The sequence below is a fragment of the Zophobas morio genome, unplaced genomic scaffold (genome assembly GCF_036711695.1).
Source record: "Zophobas morio isolate AGI-343-1 ecotype UQ-CSIRO unplaced genomic scaffold, CSIRO_AGI_Zmor_V1 ptg000024l, whole genome shotgun sequence".
NCBI lineage: Eukaryota > Metazoa > Arthropoda > Insecta > Coleoptera > Tenebrionidae > Zophobas > Zophobas morio.
The window spans coordinates 6,654,298-6,672,162 of record NW_026972129.1 but is presented as its reverse complement, the minus strand read 5'-3'; the positions used below and the strand labels follow the sequence as shown (position 1 = coordinate 6,672,162).

Sequence of the window (17,865 nt, the reverse complement as noted above, 5' to 3'; positions counted from 1 at the left end):
AACAAATTGGTGTACTCCACATTTTGGCGTGGAAGTGACAGTTTCTTGACATCATTTTCGAGGAAAGATGGATAGAGCAACGTGGACCGATTGAATGAGCTGTTTGTTCTTCAGATTTAACGTCCCTTAAAATTTTATGGGGTTATTTAAAGGATCTCAAGAACAGAACAGAAATGAACACTATCACCCGAGAATCATTGAATAGGCAATACAAAATGTTTAACACGTGCAGATATGTGCTATATGGTTGCTGGATGCCAGTTTGAACATTTACTTTAGTTTTGTTTTTTAAAATTTGGGTTCAAATTGTATTAATAAATCGAATTTTTCTTTTTCGACTTTAATAGGATTTTTCCAAAAAAAAAAAACAATTTCTATGACCATTTAACTAATAAAAAAATCTATCAGGATCTAAAAGAAAAAATTGTTACCATTTAAAAAAACGGTTGGTTGCAAAAAATTGTTTGAAGGTTATTTCGACAGAACTCCCCTCGCTGCTGAAGTACAGAAGAACAAATCCAGCTTCTTCGAAAAATTATAACATAGTAGTGTAGCGGAGCTTTCAAAGCGCTCCGCTAGTACCCTTTCGAGGGCGCTGTCCTCGGCAGCGCCGATATCAACCCCACCAAGCTCACCCCCACTGGAACGCACCCCACCTGAAGTTACTTCATTGTGCAGGTACTCCCACGCATCTCAACCCTGCCTATAAAAGGGCAACTCGGACGCTTTCCAGGCAGATGGAACGCCACCATCTCCACCTTAAGGGCTGCACTGTCTCGGTCCCCTTCTGGTGAGCACCGTACAGATGGAACTCCACCATCTCCACCTTAAGGGCTGCACTGTCTCGGTCCCCTTCTGGTGATTACCAGGGCTGCACTGTGTTACGGTCCCCTGCGCCGCTTCGATATTATCACCAGGGCTGCACTGTGTTACGGTCCCCTGCGCTGCTTCGAGATCATCACCAGGGCTGCACTGTGTTACGGTCCCCTGCGCCGCTTCGAGATTATCACCAGGGCTGCACTGTTTTACGGTCCCCTGTGCTGCTTCGAGATCATCACCAGGGCTGCACTGTTTTACGGTCCCCCTGCGCCGCTTCAACGACATCATCTCCAGGGTCGCACTCTCTAGGTCCCCTGTGCCGCATCGCCAACGTCGTCATCTCCAGGGTCGCACTCTCTAGGTCCCCTGTGCCGCATCGCCGACGTCGTCATCTCCAGGGTCGCACTCTCTAGGTCCCCTGTGCCGTATCGCCGACGACGTCATCTCCAGGGTCGCACTGTTCAGGTCCCCTGTGCCGCATCGCCGACGTCGTCATCTCCAGGGTCGCACTCTCCAGGTCCCCTGTGCCGCATCGCCGACGTCGTCGTCTCCAGGGTCGCATTCTCTAGGTCTCCTGTGCCGTATCGCCGACGTCGTTATCTCCAGGGTCGCACTGTCCAGGTGCCCTGTGCTACATACATCGCTGCCGTCATCCCCTACGACGCTCTGAGTCCCAGGAGCCGCCACCATCCCCGACGAGAATTGCCACCACTTCGAGAACCTATACCCTACTTTTGCTTTGTATTGTTTGCTTATTATCAATAAACCGCTGAGCTACCACAATCTGTCGCCCTAACGTGGGGCCTCGAACAAGGAAGGATACCACAGTAGTATTTATATAAGGTACGTACGGAAGCGTAGAATGGTCAGGTGAAATTTTTTTTGGGAAAAACTCGACATGTCGAGATTAAACTCAACATGTTGAGAAAAAACTCAACATGTCGAGATTAAACTCAACATGTTGAGAAAAAACTCTACATGTCGAGATTAAACTCGACATATTGAGAAAAAACTCGACATGTCGAGATTAAACTCAGCATGTCGAGATTAAACTCGACATGTCGAGAAAAAACTCGACATGTTGAGAAAAAATACGACATGTCGAGAAAAAACTCGACATGTCGAGAAAAAACTCGACATGTCGAGAAAAAACTCGACATGTCGAGATTGAACTCGACATGTTGAGAAAAAACATGACATGTCGAGAAAAAACTCGACATGTCGAGAAAAAACTCGACATGTCGAGATTAAACTCGACATGCCGAGATTAAACTCGACATGTTGAGAACAAACTCGACATGTCGAGTTTAATCTCGACATGTAGACTTTTTAATGACATGCCAGTAGTAAATGCGTGTCTTTAGGCAACTTTCACCACTAGTTACCCGCGCCTCTAATTACCAGCGCCTCTAATTACCAGCGCCTTAATAACTAGCCCACCAAAATGACCACTGTATTAAAAGTGCCGCCTGCTCTAATTAATTAATGAATTATATGTATAAAAATATTAAATTACGTAAGACAAATTTCAACAAAAAAAATCCGTGACTGCAGGATCTTGTGTCAACAAACGATCAGTCAAAGACGGAATCGTATTTTTGTAATAACCAAATTAAAAACAAATACATTTTATTTTATTACATTTAGGCCAGAAGGGTCCCTTAACTTGGGGGGCCTGATGGTCCAGCATCACAAGCATATCCGTATAATAATAAAAGTTAGGTGTTCTGTGGTATAAACAGTCTCTGCACAAGTACGGACATATTAGTAATAGTAATTTACACAACTAGTTCGGGATAGCCTGCTTCCTGCATGGACGGTTGCGGGAATGCAGGAAGCAGGCTTCACGAACGTGTTGGGTACAAAATTTTTTGCAACGAATAAACTTTTAAACCAAAAAGATTAACTGTGAGTTATTTATAAACAATGATGTTGACAGCGGCGTAAACACTTGCATTTTGACGTTTCCGGACTATTCTAAGGTTACCATGGCAACGGAAAGAAAAAAGCACGTGTGCGGGAAGTTCGACCTCCCGCATGCTGGTGAATGCCGCAGTCATTAAAAAAGGTCATAAGTGCAAAAAACATATTTACAGCATATTATCGACGGGAATAAAGCTATCTGAGCAATATGCGTAGAATTAAAAATGTTAATGTTTTATACATCGGAAGAATGTCACGGAGACATTTGTTTGATTTGAATGAATTTATCGCCTCAAAACAGATGACTAAAATTATTCAAATATTCGGTCAAACATTAGAAACCCTTTATGTTTTTATAATGAAATTTCTAGAACAAATGTACATGTGTTCTCACCCATTACAACTATGTGCAGAATTTATAATAATTATCGGAATAAATTTGATATTTTCAATTGTAGTTTACGCCAGATCAAAAATGCACATCTATAACAGTCTACTAATTTTAAACTATTTAATTATGCATTTCTAACGATCTAATTTAGCCCTAATATACCACCCTAATAATTGGTTTATCTGTAGGGGTGGTCAATAATAATAAAAAAAAAATATTCATAAGCCTCAATTGAAAAAAAATATTCTGGAACTTTATTATAATTCTTACCTTATCATTATTTTATTGTTATAAAGACCAGCACATTCTCACATTTTCTAGAAAATGAGGTGGCACGTTCTTAAATTGATCAATAATAAATTGACTGATTCATTAATATTTTTGACCCACCCTGTATAAGCAAATTTAAATAAATAATAGTTTAAAAAACTAAAAAAACACGCTTTTATTGCTAATCGAACTAAAAACTAGAAAATAATTTTTAATGACAGAGTTTAATATTACAGTAGTAGAAGATCAAACAATCAATCATAATAAATCACCTCAAATTAAAATTATAATAAAATTTAAGTTATTAACAGAATAATTCAATTCAGAGTAAAAAGCGTGGGGTGCATTTTACTGCGGTTCATAACTATCCTCTCATAGATAGTTGCCAATAGAATGATTGTAATATTTAAAATATCAAGCACCCCACGCTTTTTACTCTGAATTGAATTATTCTGTTAATAACTTAAATTTTATTATAATTTTAATTTGAGGTGATTTATTATGATTGATTGTTTGATCTTCTACTACTGTAATATTAAACTCTGTCATTAAAAATTATTTTCTAGTTTTTAGTTCGATTAGCAATAAAAGCGTGTTTTTTTAGTTTTTTAAACTATTATTTATTTTTCATTTTTTAGTCTGCGACAAATTCATAAATTGGGGAATTAATTACTTATTTAGATTTTTCTAGAAAGAACCACTCAGTGGTCTCCGTATGATCGATCAACGGGAATTAGTTCGAAATCAATCGCCCTCACGGACCAACGGGACACAATTCATCATTGTGGTTAGTTTTTACCCCCCAAATAGTTAATTTTCCTCCATGTTTGTATTTCTGAATCAAAATTTGTTATCTTTATTTAAGTTGGTGAGAATTCATGATTAGATATGTTTTAATTATAATTAATTCCTTCTTTACCGACTGTAAAACCAAAGCTATGCAGAAATTGTCCTTGAAACAGAAATAATCGGTATAGATCGGTATAATCGACACGGAGAGAGATAACCGTGGTATATACTGACACAATTAAGATGCGATCAGCCATTTTATTTGCACACGTTTAGTTAATTAAAAGTCCGTTCTTGTTTTTTTCATTTAATATCCGTTATTTGTATTTTAATCAAGACTATAATTATTACAACGAAGAGTAAACCAGATACTACAGGCATGCGCAGATCGCGCGCTAGCTTTATCTCTTTTACTCCACTACACAGGATCCATAAAAGAATTTATAAATCCTGGCGGTCCTAATAAGGATAATGGGAAACTGTTATCAAATTATCATTATCTTATCCCCCCTAAGCTTTACCGGCGCACAGGAATGCTCAGTGCAAACCCACCCCAATAAAGGGAGCTGCATCAAAGTTTTTCCCCAGAGTTGGATTCCCACTCTCAGCTAAAAAACACTAAGCCCTTGCAGCGAGTTGGATACCCACTCCTAGGTCTTGTGTTTTTTTCTGCGATTAATACTCAAAGTCTTAGCCCATTTACTTCCCGCCGGGTTGATCCGCGGACTGACTTCTCCTAAAGAGAGGGGTAATTAGCTGGACTGTTACGAGTACGGACGGAATCTACGTGTACGAGTACGGAGTTTAAGTGTGCATTTACGACATTACCGTAGTATAGTTTCGCGACGGACTCATACCTGTGCGTGACGGACTGTTAACTGTGCGCGACGGACTTTTACCTGTGCGTGACGGACTGTTAACTGTGCGCGACGGACTTTTACCTGGCGTGGCGGACTCATACCCGTGCGCGACGGACTGTTACCTGTGCGCGGCAGACTTTTACCTATGTGCTGACGGACTCATACCCGTGCTCGACGGACTCTACCTGGGCGGTTAAATTAAGTGTCTCTGTTTGGACTATATTGTACTAGTAGGCTTATTATACCACCATCTGTATATATCTATAAGTAATAATAAACATTTATTTTCAAACGTCATATAACTGACACTTATATGACGTTCTTACCGGGGTTTAAGTGTCATTTCTATGACACCGTGTTTGAGCGGCGCATAAGTACTACTTATACTCCGCCGGCGTATAAATAAAACATTTATACTCCGCCGGAGTATAAATATGTGAGAACATGGCCGACTCCATTAATCTCTAAAGAGATATGGCTGTTCCAATCGGCATTTACAAATTGGCTATCCAAACAATTGAAAAGTTCTCTAAAGTGGTGCCATCTGACAATGGAAATGTTAAAAAAATACAACCCCGATCGAGTTGACATTAAAGTTTGACAATTTGTAATTTAATAACGTCAAATAAATTCAGATCAGGAATGTTTATAACAGAACTCATTTTATTATATCAAATGGAATAAATAAAAATAGCAATGGAAAATTCTAATCATATTAATGTAAGTAGATATACCTGAATACCTATGCACTAAATAATAACAAAAAGAAAATTACAACTTTAGAACCTTTTTGCTGACTGGTTTGTGCTGCAACAGTTTTGTCTTGACCATTGACTAATCAATCTGTGGTTTCAAGACATATGTTGTCCAAAACAGGTTTTACAGTTGTTGTTACAACAAATTTACATATTAAACGTTTATGTTTTTCACATTTAAATAGAGGGTTCTTCTCTAGGTGAGGAAATATTATGTTCAGCAACTGTTCACAAGCTCTTTTAAATTTTAAAAGTGGAAAAATTTTCAATGAAATGTCCGATATTTGTTTCACAATCCCTACAAAACGAGAATTCGGATAAGTTAGTCCCCCACGATCTTGTAAAAAAATTAATTTTAAGAGAGGTCCAGGAAGTTCAAATGATAATAGCGGAGAAAGACAGTCATCACAGGGAAATTTGTCATCTAATTTTTTTATAATGTACCCTGCTAAAAAGGGACAGAAGCGGAATAAATATCTGCATGTTGTTCAATATTCTTACACAAATTGATTCTTAAATATTTGTCAGCTGGAAATCCAAAGAAAGGTTTAGTACTGTCCCCACATAAATAACATTTCTTCATGTCTGACGATTTATTTGCAATTGCCGCTCAAATTAGGATAAAACATCAATGTCAGTCAATAAAGAAATCTGTAATTAAAAATTAATATGCGAAGGACCACCAGAGTCCGCCAGTTTAGGGTCACTTCATGGCATACTTGCCGTACTTGCCAAAAAATGGCGAATGGAACGGCCATATCTCTTTAGAGATTAATGGAGTCGGCCATGGTGAGAATCATAGTAGTTGTCAACCATAGTAAACATGGTAAGTGAAATCAAGGCAATTCCTTAATGAAACAAGAAGATAGGAAATAATCATTTCAAAAGAAGATTAATCGTTTGAAAATAAAATATTGTATTTCATTCGGAGTTGAAGTGACTTCATGTGACTCGTATGGACTTAATCGCCTCGCTATCGCTCGGCGTTTAATCGTCCATACTCGACACATAAAGTATCACTTAAACTCCTAATAAAATAAATATCTATTGTTACAACCGTTACACTTTTATTTTTTACATTTATTACTTCTCTAGGATGTCTAAGACTGACCTATCAACTAATTTATTTTGTCTACTACATATTTCGAAAACGGTTCATTGAATGTTAAGATTGATTTTATAGTTAATATATCGAAATTAATACATTTCATCTTAAAAACTGTTACATATTTCAGCCACTAATAGCAACATTCGTGGACATCACGTAGCAGATTTATTCAGTATTAAATCATGTATATTTAAATTTTCATTTTTAACTTATTACGTTAAATTGAGCCATCCAACGTTTTCGACTATAAATCGAATTTCAAGTTTAATGAAAACAAACATGACAGTCTTGTTCAAAATATCCATAATTAAACCCATTCAAGTCAATGAATATTAACATATTAAGCATTTTGTAACACCCCCCAGTGGGCAGGTATCATAAACCTCCATTTATACTGATGACGTAAACTATGTTAAAACAATGAATCATCAATGTATGTCACGTATAGTATTTTTTAGTTTTTTTATGTGTAAGAACTGATAAAGAATTAGCAATATTATTTGTATTTAACTGTATTTAAAAATTAGTCCACCATGGAAGGAAGTCTCAGGATTTACAAGTTTTGGAAAAAAAATTAATTAATGTCAGTAGTCTCTGCGATCATGGACGAGTTTCTACATCGCTAATTTAGCTAACTCTACCAGTTTTGGTAAAGTTTTGCCGCTGTCGTACTACAAGTTTTTGAAACATTTTCTAACAAGTTATAAACTTGTTAGAAAATACCGCTGCATACAAGCTATAACACTCTCAAAACTTTTGATGCTATTAACATAGTTAAATTGTTTCTCTTTTTGTTGATTAGTGATTGTCGGTAAAATGCCACAACAGTGTAATGTTTGTGAACGTAGTGTTGGCAGAAATGAAGATCGTATTAATTGTGACATCTGTAAATGTTTGGTACATGGAAACTGCTCAGGTCTCAGCAAACAAGAAATCACCTGCTTGATGAATCCAAACCGTAAGCTAAACTTCTTTTGCAACAAATGTAACATCACAAATATTGTTGGAACTATGCAGGCCGAGATAACGGCATTGAAATCCGGAGTAACAGAGCTAAAAACTACAATATCTAATCTCAATGGAAAAACTGTAAATAATGTTATCAGTGGACATGATGGGCTATATGTATGACTGAGGGGCAAATATTTAATGAAATTGAGGACCGGCAAAGACGATCTACCAATATTATCGTCAGTTATGTACCTGAATCACAGGCCGATACCCCTGAAGAAAAAAATAAAGATGATCTAAACAGCGTTATGAAACTCATTATCATTACAGACACTGTAAGCACAAATGAGATTGTCAAATGTTTCCGTATTGGAAAGCCTATGCAGTCAAAAATTCGTCTGTTAAAAGTAGTCTTCCTGACAGCTGAACATGCTCAAACTGTTTTAAGAAATTATAAATCATCACGAAATAACGTCTATGTCAATAGGGACTTAACTCAGCTTCAGCAAAATAAAGCATATTCTGTACGGAAAGAGTTTAAAGATCGCATTACCAAAGGTGAAACAAACATTAAGTTAAAATATTACAATGGGGTACCTAAAATTATTACATTAAAAAACCAATAATTGTCCAACAGGAAGTTGCCAATAATAGTGCCACAAACTTGTTAAGATTTGATATAGTGTATCAAAACGTTAGGGGTCTAAATACAAAGACTGATGAACTTTATCTAGCTGCAAGTGTAATTGATGTAGATTTGATTTTGTTAACGGAAATATGGTTAACGGATAAAGTCTTATCGTCTGAATGGTTTCCAAATAATTTTACTGTATTCCGTAATGATAGAGCTGAGGGTAGAGGAGGAGGAGCACTTACAGCGGTAGTCAATAGCTTTAAAAATGAATACATATCCATTATTAATGTGTACATTCCACCTTCATCTACACACGCAGATTATTGTCAATTCTTGGATTATCTAGAATCTTCTATTGATTTTAAAAAACCGGTCTTAATATGTGGGGATTTTAATATACCAGAGCTGAGGGACTGTGTTGTACAGCGTAGGACTTCTCAACTATTTAACATCTATAATGGGTTTTTGCAATTCTGTAATTTTCGTCAACATAACATAATCACGAATTCATATAATCGGCTTTGGATTTAGTCCTGTCAAACGAACATACAAATGTGGAAGTAGTGAGAGAAGAGATGGCCTTATTGAAGGAAGACTCACACCATCCGTGCTTGAAAATCTACGTAGAAATGAAATGTATGAAAGAAACACCCTTTCAGGGTGACAACCGGATGAACAAACTTAATTATCGTAAAGCAGACTTTCAAAACTTGTACGCAGCAATAGCATCAATCGATTGGTCCTCAATCCTATGTATTGAAGATCTTGATCAGGCTTGTGACCGCTTCTACAGTATCGTAAACCATACAATTGAGCAATATGTACCAGTATGTTCCCATTCCAGTTTTCATAATAGTTATCCTGTATGGTTCACGAAAACCATTATAAGTAATATTCAGCTGAAGCGAAGGCACTGGAACCATTACAGAAAAACAAAATCACTTTTTGATTTGGATATGATCACAATGTTTGAAAAAAAGCATAAAACGTGATATCCGCATTGAATATTCAACTTTTGTGAAAAAAATGCGGAAAATTCAGTGAAAAATGACCCAAAAAGTTTTTGGTCATTTGTTAATTCAAAAAGGAAGACTACCCGCATACCTGGTTATATGGTGTATGAGGACAAAGAGCTTTCCATTTCACAAGATATTGTGGATGCATTTGCATGTCAGTTTGCATCAGTTTTCAATAAAGATGCTGTATGTGACAAAAATTGTGATGACGCAAGCTATGGCTGTGACTTCTGTGATTCCGTCCGGTGCCGTTCTCTTCGTTGTGATAAATTGATCTGTGATAATGTTTATGTTTTACATAAGTTTGTAATAACTGAAGGTGATATTATAAAGGCTGTGAAGAAATTTAAGGGAAATAATGTTAGCGGACCTGATATGATTCCAGCTTTTCTTGTCAAAGATTGCATTAACTGTTTTATAGTACCTTTATGTTATATATTTAATTTAGTTTTAAAAGGTTCAATGCATCCTTGTGTGTGGAAAGTATCTAGAATATGTCCCGTGTTTAAGTGTGGAAACAAGATGAATATTAAAAACTATCGCCCTATTGCACTTCTATCAAATTTTACAAAAATTTTTGAATCCAATGTATCAAATACATATAATTTATTCACATGTAAGCAATATGATAATACCTGAACAACACGGTTTTGTCAAGGGCAAATCAACAACATCCAATTTATTTGAATTTATAAATTTTATTTCGAAGTCTTTGGATCAAAGGAAACAGGTGGATGTTATAATAGTGATCTGTCAAAGGCTTTCGATAGAGTGAATCAGTGTATGTTAATCTCTAAGTTAAGAATTTATGGAATTTCTGATGAATTAATCATGTTATTGAAATCAGTAATTACTAATAGAGTGCAGTATGTGGAATACAATGGTCATAACTCGAAAAAGTTTAAGATTAGCCAGGGAGTTATACAAGGTTCAAATTTGGGACCTTTACTATTTGTTTTATTTTTTAATGATGTCCTCGAGAATCTTAATTGTAGAGCTTTTATATATGCAGATGATGTAAAAATTGTAAGTGTTATAAATTCGATAACAGATTGTTTTAATTTACAAGAGAATTTGGATAGATTGCTATTATGGTGTGACAGGAACATGTTGGAAGTGAATATAAAAAAATGTAAAATAATGAAATTTGGGAGAATTCCAAATTTGCATGAATTTTATTATAATGTTAAAGGCACTCCCTTAGAGTTATGTGATCAAGTGTTAGACTTAGGTGTTATGATGGACTCGAAATTAACCTTTGTTCCGCACATAGAAAACATTAGTTGTTCTGAACTAAAAATGCTTGGATTTATTATACGAAATACATCTGATTTTCAAAATGTATCATGTATTAAACTCCTATTCTATAGTCTTGTGAGGTCCAAATTGGAATATTGTAGCATTATCTGGAGTCCATTTTATCAAATACATATTAATACACTAGAAAATATATTAAGAAAATTTTGTAAACACTTATATTTTAAAATGTTTGGACATTACCCAATACGGCATTATGAACAGCGTAAACTTATTTGGTCTGTTAATGAAAATTCACTATATGCTAGGCGAAATATTTCCAAATTGGTATTTTTACAAAAAGTCCTCAATGGACAGATCAACAGTCCGTTGCTCCTCAATGAGTTAAACTTGTTAGTTCCTAGGATAGGATCCAGATCATACAGCCCCTTTTTCTACAGAATTCCGAATACACATCATCACTTTAACAGTCCACTGATTTCCAGCATAAGGTTGTATAATTGTCTTAGCTTAAATGAGGATATTTTCCAAATAAATTTTAATTCTCATACATTCAAGAAGAGAGTGTTAGCTTTTTATCAAGATTATAATTGTGTTTTTACATAAATGTCTCTACGTTATAGGTATATATTTATTTACTATGTATTTGTCGCATGTATTGATGTTTAATTTTTGTATCCATTATAGGCAACAATGCCTGTTGGACAATAAATTTATTATTTATTTATTTATTTATTTATTTAAACTTACTCAAAAACAGCGAAGAGAAGTATTTTTCACGTGTCTTCGTGACTGTCAAAAATGATGGGTCTACAAATTCCTTCACTTGGTGAAGGTCCAGGTTGCTGACACGATAAGCCTGGTTCACAGGTGCCACTAAAACCTAAGTCTCCTCCACAGGGTTCCCCTTCGGTGCGTGCACATTCTTGGCAACATCTGTAATTTCAAAATAAAATAATGTGAGAAAAGTACTGTTTTTTATTTACTCGTAGTAAGTAAATTTTTAACCAAATATTTTTCTTTGACATGTGACAATTCTTTTTTATAATTTTACTCAATTGGTGAAAGCCTTCCAATATGAAGCATTTACTTGCATTAAAAATGAAATTACTAAAAATAAATCTGTTTATAGATCATACCACGGCCGTATCAGATTGTATTTTCCAATCAGAAGCCAGCTAAGGTGACTCGCTTAAATTTCCACTTTAATTTTAATTTAATTTTAGGCTATTAATAATAATCTACGCATTTCGTTGTTTCCCGCACAAGTTAGGGAAGTATTGAAATAGGGTCATTTTTACGGACGTTTAATGTTTTATTTTCTCAACGCTCCACAGCTTGTACTCGTTGATGTAAAACACTAAAATGACGGTTGCACTTTTCGTCGGGCTGGTGCTAACTTTGTTAAAAAAGATTATCTTTGAAACTACTTTACAAAACACTTTTATCGTGTAGAAGCTAAAACGCTAGTGAAATTTGTCTAACATTTATTTATTTATATTGTTAGGGTAAAGGTATCAGGTGTCTAAATAAAAATCTGGTCAAGAGTGTGATGTCACCAGCTTATGTTTTTTCCTTATGTCGTTTTCGAATGGAATTTTGAAAGCTGTCATCCGCTTGTCACATCGACTGTTATGAATCAACCTTTAAACGGAGTTTGACATCGAAATGACAACTATCTCGATATTGTGACAAATTACTAATAAGACATTCGGAAAATACCAATAAAATGGGAAACAGTCGTCTTGACACCCAACCTTACTTACTTTAGATTACACTTTATCAAAAAGTATTACATTCAATTTAAATCTGCAATGGTATGGCGAGACAAAAGCTGATTATAACAGTTCGTTATTCCTTCTACACCACGAATTACAAATATGATTAAAGCTTGTTATCAAAATAATGTTCAATAAGTTGCACGTTTGCATAGTAATTCACGAAAACATTTCGTTTATTATGCTAAAATTTACGTTAATATTTCAATTTTTAAGAAAAATGATAACTCCTAGGATTTAAACCAAGCGATTACCCACAGACCTTCTTAACTCAATTGACTAAATCGTCGTGCTACAAACATGTTGTTCGTTGGTTCAGATTCAAATTCAAATCGTTCTGCTTGCCCACTAATTCGAATTCCTGCCGCAGGTGGGTTTTTAAATTTAAATGTTCGTACACCTAGCTGGAATAAAGCGTATTTTCTGTTAGACACATTTAGCGAAGAAACAACTAAACTAATTAAATAACTACATCATATTACAAATTGTACCAGGCAAGCAATAAGTAAAAGAAAATTCGTGTAACAGGATCAGTGTTTCTTTTTTACTTCTACTGTAATAGGGTCCACCGGACGAGTGGCTACTTTTATATTTTCTCGACGTTTTATGAGCCTTAGAATTCGAAAAACTAAGTCTTACGTTTCCATCTATCTGTCATCTGCCCATCGTTTGTTTGTCGTCTCTCTGTCGTCTCTGTCGATTTTTATTAGACTAATCTACGAAACTGCTAGACCGATTAATTATTAACAAATATTATTGGTAAGTTAGGAATATCGTGTACATGGTAAAATGCTATCCAAAATTTCTCAAATCATCCTCAGCAACAATGGTATGAGGACCGCTCCAAAATTTACAATAGCAAACGTGTTTTAAATTTTATAAAATAAGATACTTCTGCGCTTGTGGTTTATGAACTCATGTTGAGTTTTTACCTCAGACATACAGATTTTTGGAAAAAAAAAATGTATAACAACATTTTGAAATTTCCAAACTGCAAAACCGAATGCTCTGAAATCTTGCAAACGTTTTAAGGTCATCGAAAAATTGTAAATCATTAAACAAAATGTATTCGTTCATTCCCTCCCAAAAAACTGATGCCGTCATATCAAAATTTTGGCAATAAATCTTATGTAAAATACGCAAAATATTATAAATTTGAACTTGTGATTTATCAGCGCATTAATGTTTTTTAGAGTTGCTTAAAAAAATTAATGAATGAGGTAAGTTATTTTATTAACCAAATCAGGCACGCTTCACTTCATTTTTCCGGAAATTTGAGTATACAGTGATGTTATTATTAGTATTACACTGCACCTATTCAAATTAGTATAAATCTCCTTACTAAAGTGTTGATGAAGTATTCACAAAATATTGTTATGAAAACTCACTTGATCTATACACATAGCATGCTTCTTTCCCTGTACCTTAACATATTTTAACTTCTAGGGGTTACCATAAAAAATAAAATTCACAAAATTTAATTTTATAATTTTTCCAAGAATCTGTATTTATTCGTTTATACTTCACGGGCGAAGGAAGTTCTATCCAAATAACTTTAGCGGATTTTTTTTAGGATCGGACTAAAATTATACTTAAACCTGTACCTACTATTACGAGTGTAGGCATTTGAACTCATTACAAATGTTTACATAAAATTAATCTTTCGAAAACTTGAAGAACACCTAAAATTATGGCAAGTTATAAATGTAACTGTAAATCTTTACGTAGAAAAATGTTGCAAAAATATTCACCTTTAGCGTAACAATGACTTTGTTATAAAATGTATACATTTTTTTTACATGGTTGTGTTTTACATTTACTTTAAAATATACATACCACTTATTACTACTTATCTAAAATAATGCACTTAATAAATATTTAATATCCCAAACATTGTGTAACCAAAAAGAGTTAATTTCAGACCATGGCTATATTCATTCCACCAAAACCAACAACGCTAATTCGTATTCGAATCTAATTACATTTCGTCATTTAACTTTCACAGTATTCCTATTGAAACATTTTTTATACGTTCACTCGTAATCCTGAAAAAAAATGCTATTAATCACATTGTTTTTCCATTCTTTTAAAAAGAGTAATCAATCTTATTCAGCACAGAAACAGTTCGCGCCATGTTTCATTATAATAAGCATAACAACCATTTGAATTTTTGTATTGCATAAATCAATAATATCTTGTTATACATTAAACATACTACATATAAACATACACGTTATTATTAATAAAGATTTTTTATAGATTTTATCTAAAAACAGAAAATGATTAGTTTTTAAATTTTAGTCCCAGGGCAAACAACCACCAACTTATCGTTGACATTGTCATCATCCATAAAAGTATTATTTTTTTATAAAAATATAGCATTTATTATAGGGATGTCTCGTTTGATTGATTGCTTATTACATCAGCTTTCTGTCATCGGCTTAAAGTTATAGCAAAATTGATAAATATTGAAATTTTAGCAATGAAGGTATCACATAAAAATTATGATTTTATGTGCGATTAATTAATTCCACAATTTGACAACACGATCTCTCACTTTTGCTTACCGAGAACTAATATGCTTAAAACAAGTCACTTACAAAAAAATTTGAACCTCAGATGATTGAAGAACGGTCACTGATCACGACACAACTTAAAACGTATAAAAATTAAACCAACTATCTAAGTACTACAGGAATATAGCCAGGTTTACGATTTTGTATAATTTATGAATGACGGTAAAGACAAAAAAGCTGCTGGTTGGGGCATAACAAAATTTATATTAGATGGATTTTAGTGATACACCAGATGTTCTTCTTGTTACAGTTACAATGTTGCTACGGTATGTTATGTGCATATAGATTATTATTATTATACTACTACTAAACTGCTTGTGGATGGTGTAAATATAAAAAACAAATGAATTTGACCAACAATGAATTACTAACTTTTCGATCCCGTCGTTTTGTTTGTATGTTATTACTAGAAATTACCTTAGATATATAGATATAGAAAATCATTTTACAAAAATTTCGACTTTAGATTGTCTGAAAAAATGTTTGTTATTAGATGACACAAAAAAAATGTCAACAAAATAAATATTAACTTCAGTATATTCAAGAATTCGCTTAAAGTAATTGCAGCTTCATTTGCACTTTTTCATGGTAGTTTTTGTATATAAAAATTTAATGTTTCTCTTTTTTAACATTATTTACAACATGTGAAAAACTATTTTTTCGTATAAATTGAAAAAAATAGGTATTTATGCAGTTTGGTCTTACGTGGTGCTTGTAGCGCTACGTATTTTTTAAGAGTTGCTCTATAAATGCTACAATGGTATAGTAGCTTGCATAGATATAGTAGCCGTCCATAGAGTCGAAATTTGCGAATAAAAATAAAATAAAACCGGCTCAAACGGAGCCGACGATGGCTTGCAAGTTCCGTCACTGTGGCAAGCGTCGCGTCGCACAGGGCTGTATTTAAGGCCGTTTGCACAAAATCTTACGGTCATTGTAATCTTACTATTTTCTATCTACGACAAACGATTTGTCACACAGCTACGAAACCGACGATCTAGAGAAAGATGGAAGTTTGAAAATGTATTTCAACAAGTATAATAACCGTTTGGTGCAACCAAGATGCAACACAATTAGTTCAAGCAAACTACAATATGACAGGAAACAATTTATAGCCGTCTTTACTGCTAAGATGACAAGGGTTTTCGCTCCGCCTACCTCCGCATGCTCCGCAACGATGAATGTACCATACCACAACTTGTGTACAGTGAACAGAGCTTCATTTTTATTGACGAGATTGAGCTCAGAAATTAAAAAGATTATATTATAACGGAAAAGATGACATTTAATATTAAATACGTCTCTGTGCAACGCGTGCCACAATGACGTCAGAATTTGGAAGCCACCGTCGGCTCCGTTTGAACCGGTATATATAACACCATAGACTGTATGCTACGTAGTTCAGCTGTAGAGTACTCTTTTTGCAACTTAAAAAGGTTCGGTTTCGATAGCTGGTATGTGTTAGTGTTAGCAGTACACATATTTGTATGAAAAATTAAGGAGCGAAGGGAATTTAATTTACTATCGGTTTAAATAATTAGAACGAATACTATTCATTTTGGATTCTTAGACAAAATATCGGGCGAGCAGCATAATTTGTAATCGAGTCATCTCTGGAATTGAATCCGTATGTCTTCTCAACAATGAAATACTTAACGCTGCAAAAGTTTTTTACAAACTGAATTTCTATTGCCAATAATTTTGTAAACTTAATATGAAGTAGACACACAAAAAGGCAAAACTAAGATGCTTACAAACTGATTTTTTAACTTTATATACACGGTGAGGCACTAAGCACACAGTCCTCATGCGTTTTTTTTTGGGGAGTATGCTTTAAAATTATTATTAACTATACAGAATGTTCTGTTAAGGCACTACACACAACCCCTTCTTAGACTTTACAACCACAGTTTACTTGTGAAATTGCGATGAAACGTTGCCACCTTATTCCAATTTTCTTGAAATTGCAATAAAATTACTTTTAAAGTCTGTCTTATAATATTTTGTGAAAAGATAAATAAACGACACGCTTTGTTGTGGTTTCAAAATACTTTACAATTTTCAAATATCATTACTTCAATTTTTTCAAATGGAACACCCTGTATTTTATTTCTGTATATTCTCATTTTTTTTTCCTCATTCTTCTAATATGTCGATGTGCATCTTAAAAAAGTAAAAACCGCAGTAATTATCAACGTTTAATAAGAAAATACTCAGCAAAAATGAAAAAATAGATTAAGAAGCAGAAATAAAATGTAGAACGTATTATTTGAAAAAACTGAAATATCGATATTTGAAATTTGTAATAATTAAAACATTTTTCATAAAAACCTGTACTTGAAAATTTCATTTCATTTATACCACAACAAAGCGCGTACCTTTCTTTATCTCTCTATAAAATATTGCACGGCAGACTTTAATAATAACCCTATTGTGATTTTTTGTGAACCCTTCCAGTGCGAAAAAATTTAAAGAAAATTGGAATACCGTGGCAACGTCGCATCGTAATTCCAAAAATCAAATGTGGTTGTAAAGCCTAAGAAGAGGTCACTTAAATATATACATAGGGCGTTTCATTAAAAATAAAAACAAAGCTGTGTGTTACACCTTAAAAACAGAACACTGTGTGGTTAAAAATAAGTTTATAGTATAACAATTTTGATTTGTGACTTTTTTCTAATCATGACAGTAATAAATAATCATATGATTCCGTGGCTTATTCAGTGTAATCTCCTTGC

General features: G+C 34.2%; 1 protein-coding gene across 1 annotated transcript in view; it reads right to left on the bottom strand.

Annotated features, from left to right (window-relative positions):
- Nucleotides 1–17,865, bottom strand: part of LOC135134825 (insulin-like growth factor-binding protein 7) — a 90,020-nt gene that overhangs the window by 49,641 nt on the left and 22,514 nt on the right. The window contains exon 2 of the mRNA XM_064063662.1: nt 11,524–11,709. Coding sequence (XP_063919732.1) covers nt 11,550–11,709 — 160 coding nt within the window. The 3' untranslated portion in view covers nt 11,524–11,549. The remainder of the gene's footprint in view (nt 1–11,523; nt 11,710–17,865) is intronic.